Source organism: Bombyx mori, chromosome 16 (genome assembly GCF_030269925.1).
Source record: "Bombyx mori chromosome 16, ASM3026992v2".
Taxonomy (NCBI): domain Eukaryota; kingdom Metazoa; phylum Arthropoda; class Insecta; order Lepidoptera; family Bombycidae; genus Bombyx; species Bombyx mori.
In genome coordinates, this window is record NC_085122.1 from 12,828,340 (window position 1) to 12,850,463 (window position 22,124).

General features: G+C 37.7%; 1 protein-coding gene across 2 annotated transcripts; it reads right to left on the bottom strand.

The window, feature by feature from the left end:
• Nucleotides 1-1,289: 1,289 nt before the first annotated feature.
• On the bottom strand, nt 1,290-21,596 carry LOC101738561 (HIRA-interacting protein 3). 2 transcript variants are annotated; one of them, XM_038016344.2, is made up of 16 exons: nt 21,372-21,596; nt 21,071-21,184; nt 20,776-20,994; nt 20,261-20,424; nt 19,635-19,722; nt 19,031-19,090; nt 18,166-18,219; nt 17,373-17,451; nt 15,786-15,870; nt 15,250-15,461; nt 14,576-14,792; nt 13,158-13,232; nt 12,456-12,654; nt 11,174-11,350; nt 9,641-9,821; nt 1,290-9,179 (listed from the first exon to the last, which is right to left on the bottom strand). In XM_038016344.2, exons 2-15 carry the CDS (start codon nt 21,174-21,176, stop codon nt 9,649-9,651), a joined length of 1,908 nt encoding a protein of 635 aa, XP_037872272.1. In that variant the 5' UTR covers nt 21,177-21,184; nt 21,372-21,596; the 3' UTR covers nt 1,290-9,179; nt 9,641-9,648. The 2 variants fall into 2 exon arrangements, with proteins under 2 accessions (XP_037872272.1, XP_037872273.1); XM_038016345.2 differs by having other exon boundaries at nt 9,641-9,815; nt 21,372-21,572.
• Between the last annotated feature and the right edge of the window lie 528 nt (nt 21,597-22,124).

Below are 22,124 nucleotides of genomic sequence, written 5' to 3' on the forward strand. Positions count from 1 at the left end.
ACATGCCCGTTAAGATGGAAATGAGCCTCGTCAGAGAACATTATGTTATTGAAGGAAGTAAACCGATTCAACATTTCATTCGCATAATTTTGTCTTTGAATACCGTCAGTTTCCTTTAATTCTTGAACCAACTGAATTTTGTAAGGGTGCATATGTAAATCTTTCTTCAAAATCCGTTGTAACGATGTCCTGGATACGTTTAATGCTCTGGCGCGCTTACGAGTTGACTGTGTCGGATTTTCGCGAATAGACTGTGTCACTGTGTCTATGTTTTGTTCCGTACGTGACGTCCTTGGGCGACCCAACCGCGGTTTATCTAACGTCGAACCGGTCTCCTCGAACTTAGCAACCCAGTTCTTAATCGTTTGAAGAGTTGGAGTGTCGTCAAAGTTGTGTAAAGCTTTGTGTTCTCGAAATTTACGCCGCGCAACGGTTGCCGAATTGTCGTTTTTATAAAACTCGCGCACACAAAACGCACGGTCCGCTCCGGTAAAACGCTCCATCGCGACTAAATTCCCAGAAACCGAAGTTACTCCCCCCGCTTCCCCTGCACCGCTCACGCGCGCCCTGTTCGTTTTATTCAAATTTTACTTTTCAAAGGACTTATGGGCCACCCTGTATTAGTATAGATAAATAGTCCTGAATTTTGTTAGTAAATAACCAGGTTTTTTCTTCGATTTTTGCGAGTCGTAAATAGAATTAAAACTACTGTTACGATATTATCTCGCATTTATTATTTCCATCGCTTCGACTACTTTACAATTTGCGTGGTCACGAACGACTTCAGAGTGTGGATCGCCGACATTGGACTACTATGCAAAAACTACCCACTAATTTTCTATAAAAAGTATTTCTTGACATTAACGTTTCTTTGCACGTAGACAGAAGTGTCTTCAAATCTGGCTGTTTGTTTGAAAAGTTCTTTGAAAATGTGAGTTTTCATTTTTAAAACTTTTTTTTTTGGCACGCAGTGTAATTAATGCATTTGCGAAAAGGGTCCTTTACATTGCTGGTTCACAAAATATGTGAGTACCAACAAGGACATGTATACGTTTTTTTTTTATTGCCCGTGTAGGCAGACGAGCATACGACCCACCTGATGGTGAGTGGTTACCGTCGCCCATGGACTTCAGCAATGCCAGCCGCTGCTTCTCTACTTGCATGTCTTCATAAATGAATATTGTTTTACGTTCACACTAAAATTGAGGTATACACACGCGTGTCGGCCTGAGTAGGATCTGTTTTTGGTTTTAGAGAAGGTACATCCGAAGTTGAAATAAAATGAAAAATAAAAATCTTTATGCCTCATTTATTGGCAAGGAATAAGAAAAAAAAATACGTCTCTTTTTGTAAATATAAATCGTAATTGTCGGCGAAAAGCATATTCATGTACTTAATCTAAATGATATAATTCGTTTACATATAAGAATGACAAATTAAAATCGACCTATAAATATATTAATATACATAATATTGTTTGTACGACTGATTTTAAATGAGGCCGTCAGCGCAAAAGTTGCTTACCTAAGCTTACCATATTTCGCATGGAGATAATGAGGTTTGTATTAACTTTTAAACTGCTTTGTAGGCAAAAACAATACGCGCAAAACTTATATTTACAAATCCATCTGTTATCTATATGTGAAACTATGGGTAGGCCATGGTTTTGCATCAAAATTTATTTATGTTTTAAATAAATTGCAGTATAGTTATTACATATCGACGCTTGAAAGGCAAACGTGACTAAGCGACGATAACTGCTTTTTGTACATAAATGATAGGCAATAACCATATTCGATGCGCAAAAAATATATATTTCTAGGTCTATTGTAATCATTTCAATCCTACAGCTACTAGCTAGATTCTACTACAGCTAGATTCGTTAAAATAAATTTTGTTTTCAGGTATTTCAACTTTAAATTAGTCTACTGTAAAATTCACGCATTGACGCTTAGTCACGTTTGCCTTTCAAGCGTCGATATACACGAATGTAAAAATTGCGGGCTAGGCCACTTCTGCGATGACGGCGTCAAATATGAATTTAGCTTCTCAATTTATCGGTATTTGTAAACGACCCAACGATATTGCAGCCCGGCCTCTGTAACGGCCTATAAAAATAGATAAAACGGTCAATTTCCAATCAGTCGTACGTTGAGTGGTCGACAATACAAGTATTGTTTCGCGGTACAAAAAAAAAATTAAGAAAAAAATATAATATAAATCATCTAAATATATCTTACAAATACAAATATCTATTCAATCTTAGAAAATAATTAAACTTATAAACTATGTACGTCTCGTCACTAAAATACTATTATTTACAATTTACCGTTCTCATTATTTTTCTTTTAATTCATAATTTAAAATTTTTTAAACTAATAATTATTTAGATCAGTATTTTTATACATAACGATTTTGTGATAGTGAAATATGCATTCATCCGCCCAATTCGAGATGTTGTCTTCCCGAGATCTAATCCAAATTAAAAAAAAAAAACAATGAAAATTTAATGATTTCTAAAAATGATTTACATATTATTATATACTTAAAGAATTTAATCACACTAATTAGTGTAGTTAATTTCAACACAAAATCTCGAATTGGCTCCATTATATTTCATGCACAATACAATCTGACATTTGATTTTCACAATGGCTTTATTTATTTACGGAATTTAATATTAATCATTGATTTTTGCCTTAAGTAGCATTTAAAAACATAAATATTCATGAACATGGATTATATATCTGTTTGTCGATTAATTAAGTTTTAATATTTCAAAGATAGTTTCTACCAGAAGATTCTAGGCTAGTGTGATGTTGCCAACTAACAAAACTTTCTCGAACTAACACACGACGATAAGAAAAAAATAATGTGTGTGAGCATATGTGAAACCCATCTAAATCTTACATATTTAATTATGAAATTAATAGGAAAAACTAAACAGAGCGTAATCTGTACCAAAAACGAGAACTGAATGTTTCCAAACTTGATAACATTAATAATTAATGGCATGAGTGTATAAAGGGGTTAAGTACTATTTTAAAGGTTTTTGAGTTTTCACATTGAATGAAAGTGTTATTTGCCTATAAACCATATTAGACCTTAAAACTCTGAGTATAAAAGCTATTTTTACAAATTGCAATTGATGAAGAAGTTATATACGAAGAAAATGTACAAATAATAAAAGGTTGTTGCCCGTTTTCTCAAAATTAACAAATTGTTTTCATATACCCTTCTTCCACTCATGTCTTCAATTGTTATCGAAAAAGAACACGCAATGTATTCGTGTTGTTTACAAACAGCTGGCGGGGTCAACGTCCTCGTGACACACGTCGCTTTACATTGCCCGTTCGCAAAAGGTTGATAACACCACAAGTATTTACTAAGCTTATTAAATCAACAATATTTTAGTTAGTTAATTAACAATGTTGTTTCGCTTCTACTAAGATTGACTTTAACAACGGTTAAGTTAAATCTTGCGTGATACTAACAAAATACTAAATTAAAACAAACAAACAAACAAAAATCACAAAACGATTATGTCTTTTGTGAAACAGGATTATTTTGTGAGGCACGTTTAAAGACTTAACACAAAATCTTCCGAGGGTTTTAATTAATTGCTCTACAAAGCTAAATGCAAATAAATACATAAATAAACACAGAGCACGCTTCGTGTAAATATTATTTTTTTATTTAATACACTTCAAAGAGAGTTCATTAAGAAATAAATTCATTTCTATCACACTTTATAATAATCCAAGTTAAATAATAAGATTACACATCTTTACAAAAGTAAACGAGGAAAGCGTCTGATTATGTTGTGCGTTGTCTTCACGAAGTACATTTTAATTAATAGATTGTATGGAATTAGGACATTGCGGTTCCAAGAATTCATGATGATGTACAGCTTTTGCGATCATCAAATATATCTACTGTTGCACGTGTAGTGACTATCTTAGAACACAAAAAGACGAAGGTCTTCCATTAGCGGGAGAAATAACTCAATAGATCGGACCAATGTAGTTGTTCAGAGCTTATATAAGTGCAAAGTTATGTTTGAAAATGTCGTTAGCGAGATTCTGTCAAATATTTTTGTGTCATACGACGGCTAATCGCTACCAATGATGGATTTACGCCTAAGCCAGCATGATTTGAGGGGTAGTAAGTTTTTTATAATACCAAAATTTCAGAGACGGGAAAAAAGTCAAGACAAGTCTCCTTTGAGGATGAGTTCAGATTAATTTTTATAAAAAATATATTAAGTTATTTTAAATTTAAAACAAAAATATTGCATCGAAATTAATAAAAATCATTTTAACATTAAGGGCATCAAGCCTAAATCCATCTCTACCCGCTACACCGTGTATTCAGTGGATAAAACTCTATAGACTCTTATAAAAGCCGTCTATCTCTGCCAGAATAGTCTCGGTGATGTTAAAAATTCTCTTCGATTCGATTTGAGATTCCGAAAGCCAAATCTTCCAAACTTTCAATATCGAGTCGCATTAACGGATAAAAGTTCGCCCTAAGCTCAAAACGTCTTGTTTCTATTGTCTCGCTGTAGTTTTGAACTTGTCACAATAAAGACAAGCAACTTTCACAGAATGCACTATTACTATAACGGTTTGCACCAATCTCTATTCGAAGTGTTTAATAAAGAGCTTTTATTGAAACAAAAGCTCAACTAATCCGACTACATGCAAACAATAAGCTTTATTATTTCTATTGTCTTGCTGCAGTCACTTGTCACAATAAATACAACTTTTAATAGAACGTAACTTTCACAGAATGTACTATTGCTGTACAGGTTTGCACCAATCTCTATTCGAAGCATATATTAAAGAGCTTTTACTGAAAAGTAAGCTCAACTAATCCGACTACATGCAACAAGCTTCACGACTGATCGCATTTCAATCGTTAAGAGCAACGCCATCTGTTAACCGATCCGGTAACTATTGCAACAATTACAAATGGCGGACACGAATCACATCACGATCATCTCAAACTCATAAACGTGCTAATACTAAAAACGTATATAAATACCGTAATATTACGTAAAGGAAGAATTGGATGTTAAATTTTCGAAACATCGATTATAAATCTAGATTAAGAGGCATTTCAATTATTGCTTCGCGTTCCGAACCTCATGTTTGAAGTTCTTAAAATATTAGGCTGGGTTCACACGGCGTTGTCCTGCACGTTTTCTTTGTATTCGTTACTAGCTGACCCGGCAGACTTCGTAGTGCCTCAATCGATAAATAAAAGATCTAAACTTTTGTATAAAATAAACTTAAAACAAAAAAAGAAAAACTAAATTGTTATTTTTAATTAATTCCGAGCATTTTCATATTTATCTACCTTTTAAACGTTCTCTGGACTTCCACAAATAATTCAAGACCAAAATTAGCCAAATCGGTGAAGCCGTTCTCGAGTGTTAGCGAGACTAACGAACAGCAATTCATTTTTATATATATAGATTATAAGGTACAATCACCCGGGTGTTCATATGGTAGATTTTCATTCGTGTAAAAACGAGCGTGTGAACGAGACAGAACTATACTATGCGTCGCTGCAACGTTAAAGCTCATTCGATTTACTTGACAAGTCCGTTGAGTATTCTATTAAACGCAGAAGCGGTGTACGATTTTTTGCAGTACAAGTTTTTTTATGATTGAAGGATTACTGGTGGCCCTGAGGCCTTTCCAGTTTCACCAGGACAGGTGGGCGAGCAAAGGCTCAGCCAGGAGGGGTGGGATTAGCTAACAGCTGCCCGAGCGCCTCCAATGTAGACCCAACAACTCATGAGCAGCTGCTTCGCGAATGAATCTACTACCGGCTCAGATTCGCGACCCGTTGAGAAGATCCGGCGAGAAACTCACCGGACTGATGTATGGGTTAGGTTGCACGTCGACCTCTTTGTCGAGTTCGACGAGTACGGTTACCGGGGTCCCTTAGCCTGCTCCTGATGTTAGAGCTGAAGGCGTCTAATGCAAAGGTTATTGGATCCGTAAGGAGAGGTTCTATGTACACTGTATGTGCCACTATTCATTCGTTAAGACGTACACTGCAAATAAACGTGCAGGACAATGCCGTGTGAACCCAGCCTAAACGCATATATTCGGTGCGTTCGTATCGTTCCGATGTCGTATTAACTTTCAAAGTTGACGTCAGTAACATACGCGACCCATAGTTTACAAGCATCGCATCGTTGTGACGCGCTGCGGATTTGTTCAAGCTTGAGACTTGATTTCAAAAGATTTTTTGATCATTTCTGTCGCAAAAAAAGACAGAAAGTCTCTCTGTCTCTCTCTCCTTCCCTCTCTCTCTATTTCTCTAAGCGTTCAATTTCTGACGTTGTACTGAGTAAGTTGAACGGGCTCAAGCCGAGTTATCGTAATATCGAAATAAAAACTACCCACGTTTTACGATCAAACACAAAAACAATGAGAAATCAAACTAGAAATCGTTTTCAAATCGTTTCTCTATAGGTACGAGTCGAGCTAACGCATACGCTTATTATAAGCGAATTTCAAATATTAATTTCAGTTTCTATAAACAATCAAATATACAAAATTTATGTTTCCAAAGGTCCAACATCCTCTATAAAACTCATACATACTTTAAAAAATAATTTTTCACTTTCGCACGAGCTTATATACAAAAGCGACGATACACATCGTTGGTTTGTACAAGAATAAAAAAAAAATTAAGAGACACGCATTTCATTTTGTTTTTTTTTAATTACTCTTATTTACAAGACCTTAACTTAAACGTCTTGGTGTTACGATTTTTTTTTTTTGTTTTAATTCTAGAATACAATAAAAATGATAGTTTCCTCCTACGGTACTGATTTTTTTTTATGAGACAATGAAATCTATTATTTAAAAAAAAAACTATATACTCACGCTATTCACTATTATTTATGTATACATATATATATATTTTTTATACTTCTATATAATAAAATTTTTATATACTATTTTCATAGGCACAAATGAACATTATTGAGTGCCATTAGAAGCATTCTATCACTACTGCTACTTAGATAAGGAGGCGAGGGTTTCATTCCTACATTTAACTCCAAACTAGTTGTATCCGATTTAGGCAATACGGAACTGGGGTTCAATTCAACGCGCACCGACCTACGAGACCTTTAAAATCAGTGACCGCCCAGAGGCAAAAGGTGGGAGATAGTATTTTTTGTCTCACTCTCGAGGTTTCGTTCTGACTCTTAAACGATCGACTTTTTTTTAAGGGACTTTATGACCTGGTAACTAAGACCTTTAAGGTGATGTTTTATTTTTATAATTTATATTGTTATTTTTATGAACAATGATAATATGGAGTGAAATGAAGATGATTAATTTGAGACATTAATCAACTGGGATGAAATTAAATGAAATGAGATAATATGGGATGAAATATAATCTCAGTAAAATGGTGTTCATTTACTGAGATTTTTTCAGTGGACTTTTTGGAGTATCTCGAAAAGCTACGTCCAACAATTTTATTTCATTTTCCCACATTTGTGCACTTTCATAGTTATTAAACAGTTAATAAGCCACCGTTATTACACATTTTAACCTACAAAAACACTAAATAGACAAAATAAAACAAATCACATAACTTCACACCTCGCGTTCCCGCCAAAAGTCAAACGATCGTACAATTCAAATTATGAAACCGAAAACTACAGGTTGTTTTTTAGAGCACTTGTGATAAGATGAACTGAAAATGAGGTTGGTAAGAGAGCGTTAACTATGAATGTGGAAGGGTATAGAGGAAGTGGTAGACTTAAGAAGAAATAGATGGATTGCGTGAAAGACGATATGGGTAAGAGGAGAGTGAGCGAAGAAATAGTATATGATAGAGGAGTATGGAAGGAGAAAACATGTTACGCCGACCTCAGGTGACAAGGTGTAGAGCAGGAGAATGATATGGTATAAAAACCGATGCGTTTTAAGATATCTTGTTTTAGGAACTGACAATCTGAAAGTGTATATTGTTTGTATGTCTATTATTTATTTTTAATTTTTAATTAATTTATTTTTGCAAATTGAATAATGGAATAATCTTATCAAATTAGTGTATGGTCCTCGATAAATCTATAAATTTTGAATGAAATCTGGCCGTTTAAATTGGTTCAAAATCGCGTCTAAAGGAGTCAGATACAAACATACAAACAAGTGAAGCTAATTTATAGCGTGTAAAAAACCTGCACAATTTGCCGACAAACCGGATACAACCAATTCGTTGAGCCACACATTAACGTTCCTCAGACATCCAAAGGAATCATAATTTAATGCGATTTTCAATCAATATTCTTAGAAAAAAAAACACACACATAACTTTTTCGTATTAATTAAATTAAAGTTTTACACTATTAATTGGAGCTGCCTCAAAAACGTGGAAATGAGAATTTTTTTTTCAAACGTGACTAGTATTTTTGTTTTCGTATGCCGTATCCAATTGTTTTCGAGTTTATCTTTCGTTAGTTATTGTCCATTTATATTTTTTAATGCAAATTTTTTATGATATTCATAACAATATTAATGTATCATTGCATTGCAGTTTATCTGAGATCGAAAACGTGTAATTTGATTTTGAAAATCGTTTAACAAAGGGACGCATGTTTTATATTTTTTACCACTTGCAACACTAAATCGTTCATGTGAAGTAGCCAATGTAATTTTCTCCAAAATAGTCTATGCTATCTATAATAACATGTATAGACATAGTTCAATAAAACAGAAAAAAAAGAAAAATCATTAGCATTTTATTTTTCTACTATCACTCAAATTTTCAAAACTAGGCATAGATTATCTTCAAATTGGTGACTTCTAATATATTTCTGTTGGCAATAATATATCTTAATACGTCAATGTTGCCAACATGACAGAATTTTACCAATGAAATTTTACAATCTCAAACAAACTCCGATACAATTACGAACTAAACAGATTCATATACAAAATAATGTTGTTCACTGAGATTTTTCTAACGACGTCACACTATGGTTAACTATAATAATTATTTAAAGTTTTTTTTCATTAATTATTTTATTGTAATACACACGCGAGATCGTCCACGGACACGTCGATCCTAACTCTCGGAAATGTCAGCGTTAACTGCCCCAAAGGAATTGCTCATCGTCAAGCAGACGATCTGATAGTGACCTGGAACATTTAAAAAATATATTTATATATTGCAGGCTGATTCCATGGCGTTTTTAAAATGATGACTTCTTCATCATTATCATTGTCTTCCATAGTGACAGTAATTAAGCCTCACTTTTCCAATGATTTCCATTTATTACGTTTCAAGGGTACAACGATAACAACAGAGTGCTCCGCTCCGTTCGGCTGCTCGAGTCGGAATTTTTTTGTGCGACAATAGTCACTTGTATTTATAGTAAAAAGCGGAGATAGCTTAATCATGAATTCTCTTGAATGCCGTCTTAAACAGTTGTTGAAGTAGGTAACATTACGAAGAGGCGTGGGTTCACTTAGTGATCAGAGTTTATGGGCAACACAAGAATTTATTTCTACACAGTTTATTTATTTTACTGGTGGTAGGGCGTGTTGTGAGTCCGCCCTGCCTATTTCTGCGGGGCGAGTCTGCTGGGGGGGGGGCATACCTCGGACGCTAGTCGGAGTCGGAGTGGTCGTTGACGCTGGAGCGCAGCTTGGAGAGCGTGCGGCGCGCCTGCGGGGTGTCGTCCTCCTCGTCCGACGAGATGACGATGCGCTGGCGCGGCTTCACGCCCGTGGCGCCGCGCGTCATGCGCCGGCACGAGCCCGCCGCCGGCTCCGCTGCAACTTCACTCCGCTTAACGAGCGCCCGATCGACTCGCAACCGTCTCGCGTGACAGATCAAGTGTAGTGCAGTTTTTTTTCGCCGCCTTAACTAGTAGGTGAGCTCACGGGGCTCAAACCTGACGACGTTGCTAGCACGAACCCTAGCAAGAGCCGTGCTTCGCAGAATCTACCGCCGGATCGGAAACGCGACTCAATGAGAAGATCCGGCGAGAAACTCAGTGGGCTGTGTCTGTGGGTTAATTTACTCGTCGAGCCCTTCGTCGCAAGCGACAGGTTCGACGAGAACGGTGACCGGTGCTTGAGGTACCTAAAAGCACCGTAAGTGGATCGGGAGGATCCGAGATGACGTGTTTTGGGCGCCGTCGACTGCTTTCCATTCTGTCCGCAGGATAGGGAATGTAGTTCCCGGCGGCCACGATGAGAGGGTTCTCGTGTCGTGCCGCTTTATCGAAGTGGACGCACGGAACTAGTTGGCCACGCTTTAGGTGGCGACAGGGGTGAGGGGGCGGGTTGCCTACTTCTCGTAACGCACATGAGATTAGAAAGTGATGACTAAAAAAAACGTACTTAACAAATGTTCACGGTTGACTTCCACGGTGAAGGAATAAATAACATCGTGTTATAAAAATAAAACCCGCAAAATTATAGTTTGCGTAATTACTGGTGGTAGGAACTCTTGCGAGTCCGCGCGGGTAAATACTACCGCCCTGCCTATTTCTGCCGTGAAGCAGTAATGCGTTTCGGTTTGAAGGGTGGCGCAGCCGTTGTAACTATACTGAGAGACCTTAGAACTCATATCTCAAAGTGGATGGCAAATTTACGTCGTACATATCTATGGGCTCCAGTAACCACTTAACATCAGGTGGGCCGTAAGCTCGTCCACCCATCTAAGCAATAAATAAAAACTTGGACATACTGTCCTTAGATCGCTCGCCGCTATATTCCAGAGCCAGCTCGGGGGGTCACTCTTGGGGTCATAAAGTGGTTGGACCTCTGACGTCATTCCTTATCAATTCGCGAGCCGTGAGCCACCCGATTGTAAAATCATGACGTGTCACGACTGGTCTTGTTGTTGACATTAAAAAAGTCTAACTAAACAACCTCAAGTATAATTATCATCACTAGCTCACTTCCGAGTGAGAACAGGGTTGGCGGACAATTTTTTTATTTTTTTTTGTTGTAGGCAGACGAGCATACGGCCCACCTGATGGTGAGTGGTTACCGTCGCCCATGGGCTTCAGCAATGCCAGGGGCAGTGCCAAGCCGCTACCTACCTACAATTAGGAGAGAGCCGGTCAATATCAAGTTAGTTCTACGGACTATGTGAGTTATCAATACAAAATGAAAGGTACCAGGGTCGTCTTTGTGTTTCGCTTTCGCTTCTTTCTTGGCGAGCTTCTCTTGCTCCTTCTTGTCTAGTTTGGCTTGTTTCATCGCCTTGCACTTCTCCAGCGTGGGCTTCCCCTCGAGCCCGGCCGCGACCAGCAGCTCTAGCATCTTCTCAACTCTTTCTTTGTTTTTCGTGCAACCTACCGAAAGGAAACGTCTTTTATTTATTTATTTATTGATTTAGTTGCACCATTTTTTTTTCCTACCTATTCTAGCAACCTCGAGGGGTTGTTCTAGATTCACCAAACTAGTAGATGAGCTCACGGTGCTCAAACCAGAGGTGTTGCAGAATCTACCACCGGATCGGAAACGCGACCCACCAAGAAGAAGTCGTTGTGGCCTAACGGATAAGACGTCCGGTGCATTCGTGTTGAGCGATGCACCGGTGTTCGAATCCCGCAGGCGGGTACCAATTTTTCTAATGAAATACGTACTCAACAAATGTTCATGATTGATTTTCACGGTGAAGGAATAACATCGTGTAATAAAAATCAAACCCGCAAAATTATAATTTGCGTAATTACTGGTGGTAGCACCTCTTGTGAGTCTGCACGGGTAGGTACCACCACCCTGCCTATTTCTGCCGTGAAGTAGTAGTGCGTTTCGGTTTGAAGGGTGGGGCAGCCGTTGTAACTATAACTGAGACTTTAGAACTTATATCTCAAGGTGAGTGGCGCATTTACGTTGTAGATGTCTATGGGCTCCAATAACCACTTAACACCAGGTAGGCTGTGAGCTCATCCACTCATCTAAGCAATAAAAAATAAAAAGATCCGGCGAGAAACTCAGTGGGCTGTGTCTGTGGGTTAATTTACTCGTCGAGCCCTACGTCGCAAGCGACGGGTTCGGCGAGGACGGTGACTGGTGCTTGTGGTACCTAAAAGCACCGTTAATGGATCGGTAGGATCCATAATGACGTGGTTAAGGCGACGTCGACTGTTTATAGTTGCACCAACAAAGTGATCATCAATACAAAACATTGAGAATAAGTACATAGCTGATGTCACCTCAATTACAGGCGTGATTGACAGTACAATACTTCACAACGCATGAAATAAATGCGCCACCCACCTTGAGATATGAGTTCTAAGATCTCAGTATAGTTACATTATGATCTCCGTTTTATTACTATAATTACAAAAACGAAAAAATCAATGTCGGACTTTAAAAGTGTCCCTATCCCCTCCATTTTACGGTATTATCAATCTGTCTCCACTCCGCCGCTCCAGTACGCAGGTGTCTGACCTTCAACAAGCTTCTTGTAATCGAACCGGATGCCGGCCGCCTTGCAGAACTTCTTCATGTCGGTGATGCCGGGCTGGCGCAGCTCGGGGGGCACGGGGGGCCGGCCGCGCCGCGTGGCGCCGGGGGGCGTCGCTCCGGGGGGCCGCGGAGAATTCTTGGAGCCCTTCGGTCTGCCTGGACCTCGTTTTAGGGGGGCGTCCTGTGGAGTTAAAAATATTGTTCTAGTTCTATTTGTCTTTGTTTTTTTTTTATTACTTAGAGCGGTAGGCAGCGGCTTGACTCTGCCCCTGGGCGACGGTAACCACTCACCATCAGGTGGGCCGTATGCTAGTCTGCCTACAAGGGCAATAAAAAAAAAGAAAGATGATTGGACGAGCTCACAGTCCACCTGGTGTTCAGTGGTTATTAAAACCCACAGACGTAAAAGCGCCACCCACCTTGAGATATAAGTTCTACAGGGACGTCATCCATATAATCATGGATATAATCAAAAAATATATGTTTCGGTAGGCAGCGGCTTGGCTCTGCCCCTGGCATTGCTGAAGTCCATAGGCGACGGTAACCACTCACCATCAGGTGGGCCGTATGCTCGTCTGCCTACAGGGGCAATAAAAAAATAAAAAAAAATAAAAACATCAGTTCTATTTAAAGCTTTTAGTGTTTTTAGAGCTTTATGTCCCACAATTTATTTAAAGAACTCACCTCGTCGCTGTCTTCAGAATCGCTGCCTTCGGACCCTGACGAATCGTCTGACGATGATGAATCGACTGTTGTGACCTACAAGAAAATACAAAATAAATTATGCAGATGCTGCATATTGTACGGACATGTGAAGCCAATTCAGGAGCTCGTGGAAATCACAATATAAATACGACTACCATTGTCACCAGCAATAAGATTGTGGCCTCAATATGCAATTAGCCACAGTAACAAACGACATGGTATCTTCAGTCAAATATCTATCACTATTTTTGTGGAATGATGAACAATGCTGTCTTAAATCACTGCATAGAATAGAATAATTCCAACGCTCATTCGGCAACAACCACAACGCATGACGTCACATGTGGTTAATTTCTGTGTTTTTGTATAAGTATTATAAGCTCATAGTGATGAGCTTAATAATTTAATAATGATTAAATTAATTTGTCAACATCACACCAACCACCACACATAATTTTGTTGAGCCGTATTTGTTAAAGTGATAGTTCCATTTTTTTTTCAATTACAAATGCGAAGGTATCACATTATACAGCCTAATCTTTAGTATTTGTGTTTTATGGAAAATCATATCGGCATAATGAAATAAGGTTAATAGGTTTGCGTCATTAATCAATTGAGCTGTGTTGAACTTTTTGGGAGATCGGGATCGGAAGCTAGCTACATCCAGGTTCTTTGTTTTATTTTCCTATATTTGTAGATACTCAGCAACTAATCAACTAAAGTTATCTCAAATTTAAACCTGAAGAAACACTAAATTGACAAAAATAAAAAAATTCACACAACATTGCTTCTTGCATTCCGTCCAAAACGTTCGTATTGGTAAAGTTGTCTTGAAAGTTTTGACAAGCAAGATTATTAAAATTATGGTCCTGTCGCATTGGAGGTCACTTGTCATAACGACTGCCCTACCCTTCAAACTTGACTTTCACCCGTTTCTGACACAGTTCGTACAAGCGATAACGGATATGTTTGTCTGTGGCAATGCGGACAGCGTGATGCGAATTAAAAAAAAAAAAGGTGCGTGTACTTATGTACGCGCGTTAGAAGTTATACTATATTTTTATTAAATTTATTTCTTTTTTTTTATTTAAATTTTAATCAATTTGAAAAAAAATCGATTAAACAACATCCTCAAACACGCATATTGGACATCCCTTTCTTGACATCGTATAAATTCGGTAATTCTCGGTACGGTTCGGAAAGTTTACCTGCGGCTATATTCAGGCTCGCCAAGTTACGTCGGTCGTATTGTAATGAGCGATTTAGTGGGCAACTTCATTTCTGTTAATTTTGTGTCACGGTGCGCGCGCATCGTAAAACTTCACTCTCATCAATTTTTCATAACGCGCCTAAAGAAGTATAACTTCAATAAATAAATAACGGATATGTGTTGTGACCTCGTTGGAGACGACGCCCCGCGCCTGCAGCTTGGCGGCGGCGAGCTTGGCGGCGGCGGCCTTCTGCGCGGCGATCTGCGCGGCCTGCGTCGCCAGCCGCTCGCGCTCCGCGTTCGCGTCGTAGTAGTTGAACAGCACCTCCGTGGACACCGGCACGTCGCCGAAGTACACCTCGTTGGGGATGTGCGACGAGTCCAGGCAGTCGTCGCTCCAGCGCCTAAGGACATTGCTTAGTACAGTGGACGAGCTCACGACCCACCTGATGTTAAGTCAACGGTCGGGGAACCGGGGTAAATTACCTCAAATGGGGTAAAATGAAATTTTGGGGGATAAAAATGAAACTTTTGTGAGTAAAAAGTATATATTTATGTGAAACTTCTTTGGAATCGTTAAATTTTTAGTTATTGTTTTCTTTTCAAAATTATCATGGGGGCTATAATATGAAAGATACTAAAAAGAAGCGATTTCGTCTTTTTTTGTTCTTCGCCATGGGGTAATTAATATCAACTGATACAAAAATATTTTGGGGTAATAATTAAAAAAGTTCCCCGACCGATGTGTTAAGTGGTTACTGGAGCCCATAAATGCGTAAATGCATATATGAGATAAGTTCTAAGGTCTCAGTATAGTTACAAGGGCTGCCCCACTCTTCAAAGAAGGTAGAAAGTAATGACCTTCTGAACTGTATCCCGGAGAAGTCCTTCCTGTAGGCCCGGACGGCGTACTGGTAGCCGGTGCAGCGCGGGCGCAGGGGCGCGGCGGGGGCGCGGGGAGGGGGCCCGCGCGGCGCCCCCCCGCCCGCCGCCATGTTGGGGACCAGCTTGCCGGTCACGCCGGGGGGCTTCGGTTTGTTCGTCGACCCCTTAGGGCGACCTCTCTTCTTCGGCTACAAAAATCATAACATTCATTATTTATTTGACCTCTGTATTTCTTAGCCAAACCACAGCCCAGCATAAGCTCAAAATAATTTAGGGCTTTAAGGAAGGATTTGCAAAGACTTTTAGTTGAATTTAAATTTTTTCAATTCTTTTTTTTCAATTTTTTTTTTTTAATGTTGAATTGTCATCGGTCCTTAATAAGTATACCAAATTTCGAGATAATCTGACGTTTTGAAGGGGCTCAAAATCATGTTCAAAGATTTCTTTCCAAACATACATACTAATGTACATACGTCTAAAGCTTATAAAAGCGTATTGAAAATGAATGATACCTCGGAGCTCGGGGTGGGCGCCTTCCCCGGCACGGAGCCCGACTTCGGCAGCTCTGGACTACTGAACGGTTTCCTGTCGATATCACTGTAACAATTTTAATGATTATAATCGCTAGGTTCTATGCTTTTACTCTCAACTTATGTTTTGTGTCGGCGGTAGTACCGGAGGTAGCAGCGTGATGGATAAGCATTAATCGATTAATATCGATACGATGTTATCGATACGATATTACCAATACGATATTATCGATACGATATTATCTACACGATATTATCGTTGCGGTATTATCGACCAGATATTATCGACCAGATATTATCGTTACGATATTATCGTTGCGGTATTATCGACACGATATTATGGTTACGATATTATTATTATTATTTATTGCTCTTGTAGGCAGACGAGCATACGGACCACCTAATGGTGAATGGTTACCGTCGCCCATGGACTTCAGCAATGCCAGGGGCAGAGCCAAGCCGCTGCCTACCGCTTAATACTCTCCACAAGCCTCTTTTAAAGAAGGACATGCCATAGCGCTCGGGAAACACCGTGGATGGGAGCTCATTATCGACAATAGCGATACTTAAAAAACTCAAGTGACTCAAATAAGAGCTCATCAAACATATCGGAGGGTCAAAGGTTATTTGGTTTAAGTAAAATTTCACTTAATACGTGACATTTATCTTTGTAATTACACAAACAATTCGATCCTTTTAATTGAACTTCAATTAAGTGGACTCCATTCTAATAGCTAAGGAAGTTTTGCTGTTATATTTTTTTCAATTTTTAAACTTTAAGTGGATGTCCTATAAAGTTGCTTTTTTTCTGATTGAAAGAAATCCACATTTTTATCTTATCTTTCCAGTCTTTTTACTGGTGGTAGGACCTCTTGTGAGTTCGCACGGGTAGGTACCACCACCCTGCCTATTTCTGCGGTGAAGCAGTAATGCGTTTCGGTTTGAAGGGTGGGGCAGCCGTTGTAACTATATTGAGACCTTAGAACTTATATAGGTGGTGCATTTACGTTGTAGATGTCTATGAGCTCCAGTAACCACTTAATACCAGGTGGGCTGTGAACTCGTTCACTCATCTAAACAACAAAAAAAAAATTAATTACACGACTCGGAAACAGCCATACAGGCCGGGTCGTGTACATTTTTTTAAGTGATTTTATGACCTGGTAACTAGGACCTTTAAGTCATGTCTAATTTTAATTTATATTCTTAATTTTGTGAAAAATGATAATATGTAGTGAAATAAAATGAAGATGATTAATTTGAGACATTAATCAACTGGGATGAAATTAAGTGAAATGAGATGATATGGGATGAAATATAATCACAGTAAAATGGTGGTCATTTACTGAGATTTTTTCGGTGGCCTTTTTGGAGGATCCCGATAAGCTACGTACAGCGACTATTGCACCAAATTTGTGCACTTTCACAGTTATTAAACTGTTAATAAACCACCATTATTACACATTTAAACCTGAAGAAACACTAAATAGACAAAATAAAACAAATCACACAACTTCAATCCTCGCGTTCCCGCCAAAAAGTCCCGGTCGTGTACAATAATATTAGTACCTGTTGGGCGCGGCCGGGGCGGCGGAGTCCGCGGGCCGGGGCTCCCCCGCCTCCGCGCTGCCGTCCCCCTTGCTCGACTCTGTAATAAAACAATAACGATGCACATAATTAAACAAAATACTAATTATCTCTCTGCGCAAAATTTCCTAAACTTTTTTACCCATATGTAGTCGCCGTCCCCGCGTTTTTGTTTCGAGAAGTTTCTAAAAACCTCTGACACGAGTCGTCATACATTGCAACTGAAACCGCTTTCAGACTACGCTTCAATTTTTTTTTTATTGCTTAGTTGGTTGGACGAGCTCACAGCCCACCTGGTATTAGGTGGTTACTGGAGCCCATAGACATCTATGACGTGAATGCGCCACCCTCCTTGAGATATAAGTTATAAGGTCTCGAGTGTAGTTACAACGGCTGCCCACCCTTCAAACTGAAACGCATTACTGCTTCACGGTAAAAATGGGCAGGATGGTGGAACCTACCCGCGCGGACTCACAAGAGGTCCTATCACCAGTATCGAGAAGCATCGCCAAGAAAGCGGCGATACTCACGTTGTCTATGGACTCCACTAACAGCTTTACACCAAATGGGTGAACTGGATCCTAATACAACAATCCACATAAGTGATTTTAAGTGTTGAGGACAATCAAACAAAAAAATTTTTTCAACTGAAATTTTATCTACCAAGTCCCAAAAGTGTATACAGAAGAAAGCAATGCTGTGTCTACTGATATTTTGTTAATGAAATTAATTGGTTGCTTTTTTAGAATGAATTTCTAGTACTAAAAATCCTCACCAGTCGGTTTCTCTCCTAATTTGATGTCAACTATTGTATTCGGCTGTCCTTCATCTGTAACATGAGCACCGTAATTATGTTTTGGTATGCAAGTACTAATGCTGCGGATTCATCACTGAGCCACAAATGGGCAACACGGTCTGGTGATCTGCGAATCTTAACAACAAAATTAGATAGTAACATTGTTTTTATGATTGACTAAATTCTTTCCATGATATTATAAGAAACTTTTTATCAGTATTTTCTTTCAGAATGAATACTTTAAAAAAAAATTAATACAATATCTGAGTCGTCTAGTATCAAAGGTGGCAATCTGTGCATTTGGACAAAAAAAATTTATTGATATGTCAATTCAGATTGATTTGAATATAATCGTCTCCTTCAAAGAATATGGTTCAAAACCTGCATTAAATAAAGGTTAATAGTTAACCTGTTATTTATCTAAGATGTCGTTCCGAAGAGTTTTGTGACTGCCAATGGAATACAAAGTCAATAATTCGTTTTTCTGATTTACCAATCATTGTCCAAAAGTCAGATTGCCGCCTTTGATAATAGTCGACTCATCTATGCTAATATGACTCAGGCATCCCATGTCAGTTGAAAGCTGCCTCTATACACTGCTTTTAGTTCTGCAATTCTTCAGTTTATTGCACAAGTGAATATTAAATAAACAAATAACATCCATCCATGTTTAGTTCCGTCACCAGGACACGGATGGATGGGAACTAGAGATTGATATACATACCTTTATATGTTTAATTATAAATACTGATTAATAAATGAATGAATGAAATACTGACTAATTATAAATGCTGATGTATAACATGTTGGTACCAAATAAATAAAATAAAAATAAAATAAATACCCTTATTCTGTAGATCTGTTGGCTTTTGTGCACCTTCTAATGGTTTATGTATGTGTGCATCTGAAAAAAAGGATGAGAATTTAGAATCAGAGACATTCAGATACCATATCGTTTTGTAATATCATTAACATTACTGTGTATAAACTTCTTTTAGAAACATACATAGATCTAATTTAATTTTTTTCACATTTCTTCTCAATAATAACATGTAAAAATGAAAGCACCTGGTTAAAGCTTAGTGAAATCTTAAGTTCAATTACTTTAACAATTATACCTTAGACATGGACACTTCATGTTAACTGCATTAAGGTCTTATTGCTCCATTCTAAATACAATTATTTTGTTATAGCTTTGTTATAGGCTTTGTAGAACAATAACAATAATTTGCACTTGATTCGTTTTTGTATCCTTAAATGAAATAACTTACTATTTTGGTAGGTTCTAAATCCATTTTAAATATTTTTAAATACAAAACAACATAGTTGTATGCAATCATTATGTTAGTTGGGCAAAATCGTCCTCTGACCAACCTTACCTATTTTATATATTACTTAAAATGAAAAAAAAACAGGATTTTTTTAAATTAAATACTAATTTAACATACCTATAGGTTTTTCAATGGGTCTGTGTGCTAAGTCATCAGGCTTAAAAATGTCTGTTTTGATTTTTATTTTTGGCTGATCCATTTCACTCTGAAAAATTTTACAGATGTCTTTGTAATTCTTAGTATAGCAAAAAGGATTTTATCAATATCAATAAAGAAGGTTAATATGCGGTACAGTTTACTTGGTAAAATTTAATTATAAAATTTATTAAATATTAGATTACTAAAACTAATAATCAGATTTGAAGCATTTAAATAAAAATCATTAGAAAAAAAATTCTTCACTAAATATAATCTATAATCTATATATATTAAAATGAATTGCTGTTCATTAGTCTCGCTAAAACTCGAGAACGGCTGGACCAATTTGGCTAATTTTGGTCTTGAATTATTTGTAGAAGTCTAGAGAAGGTTTAAAAGGTAGATAAATATAAAAAAGGTCAGAATAAAATAAAATTAAAACACTTTTGTTTTTCCTTTGATGTGTCCCCCGTCGGACGGATTCCTTTTGTTTGTTTTAAGTTTATTTTATACAAAAGTTTAGGTATTTTATTTATCGATTGAGGCACTAAGAAGTCTGCCGGGTCAGCTAGTAAATAAATAATTTACTAATAAAATTTCCTCACCATCATTTCAGCTTCGGGGTGTGGTCGTTTTTGGGCATCTGTGGGCTCAAGTTTGATTTCCGGTTTAAGTTGTTTCACATCTATTGGTTTTTGAGCGTCGAGCGGTGGTAGTAGGTGTGGTTGTGGAGGCCACGCAGGCTTGTGAACACCCACATCACCATAACCTTAAACAAATATCTAATTGACAGCAACCAACATTTTTTTTAAAGCCGGAGCACAAAACTTTATTCATAATTTAAAAGTTTTCTATATTAATATAACTATCAGCCACCTAAGCTGCATCTAGATTCACAAACCAATACAATCTATATTCATTACTATATTGGATTATCAATTTTAAATATTCAAATACAAATACTCATTTTCACATTCCAGTGAAATCAAAATCAAATTTCATACAAATTATCATACCCAAACACCTGTTGCTTCTTATTCATGAAAAACGTAAATATTAATAATTTATGAATAGAAAATAATGTAAACAAAACAAACTTAAAAATTAAATAAGCTATTACCCATGTGTGACTGCATATGCAACTGGGCCTGTGGAGGCTGCTGTGGTGGGAAACTCTGGTGATGAGCATAATTTTGATGAGCAGGAGGTGCATAAGACAGGTTCTGTGGGGCATAGCCTCCTGGTGGTGGCGGTCCGTACGCTGCGAACGCATCCGGGGGCGGGTAGTGGGTATTGTAGGCCCCAGCATAGGGCTGGTAAGGTATTTGATGACCATTATCTGAGACAAAACACAACTTGTAAACTTTCAAGGTCTCCCGCTTTCCCGCGTTTTTAAGTTCTTGATCGCGACTTACCGATATAATTGAGTGGTAAACCGTTTCCTTGCACCACTCCATGGCCAGGTTCCGCCTCCATACGCAATCTCTTTTGGTTCATGGCTCTTTCGGCTTCATAATTCATCTTGGTAACTAAAAACAAATTTATCCATATTACGACACGCACTGACTGCACTAAGACACACTTTCATTCACGTAAGATGTTCTGGTGGCACTTAACGTGCATTATTGGGTTAATTGTGGTAGACGCCAACCGGACGCCAGCACAAAACACAGGTTATAATCCCCAAGCACCAAGCAAAAGCAAACACAAGCGTACCTTTGTTGGTCACTGATTGTTATTGATTTTAGTAAATACACGCACTCAGCACATTCCTTGCGGAAATGTTGTACATAATAATGCGATTTATTTAATCGAAATAACTGTTGCATACAAAATATGCATCAATTTATCGGCGTAATGACAGTAAAATTAGAAAAAAACACAAGTGAAGCGGAGTTTCGTGTGTTTTTTTCTCATTCCTACACTTTAGGGATGTGATCTGACATGGATTGATCGAGGTATCGATTTGTTTTCTTAAAAGTTAGATCATTCAACCGTAAATATGTAATGAATTCATCCAGTGAATCAATATAAGACAAAAGAAAAACAATGTTCAAATTCCTATGCTGAAAAGATTGCAACTATAAATAAGATCGACAGATCAAAGTTCTTGTTGGTTGTTTAATATTGTGCCATTTGCATTCTATTAAATTCTTCTATGTACTCATTTGTGAGTGTTTTTTTTATCAGTTATCTTATTTTAATTGAAAAAAGTTGTTTGATAAATCGATCTTCTTTACTTCGATTTTGTTGTGAATTGGTTTTTCTAACTTCAATTGCATTCGATTTTAAGTTCGATAGTTTTAGGGAATAATGGTTATCCCTACTGCACTTTAATTTATGGCAATACTTGAATACTTCAAATTATAACTTCAAACATTAATTATTATTTTAAAAGTCGTCGTGGAATAAAGGATGACACCCGGTGCAACTGGTGTTCGAATCCCGCTGGTAGGTGCAAATTTTTCT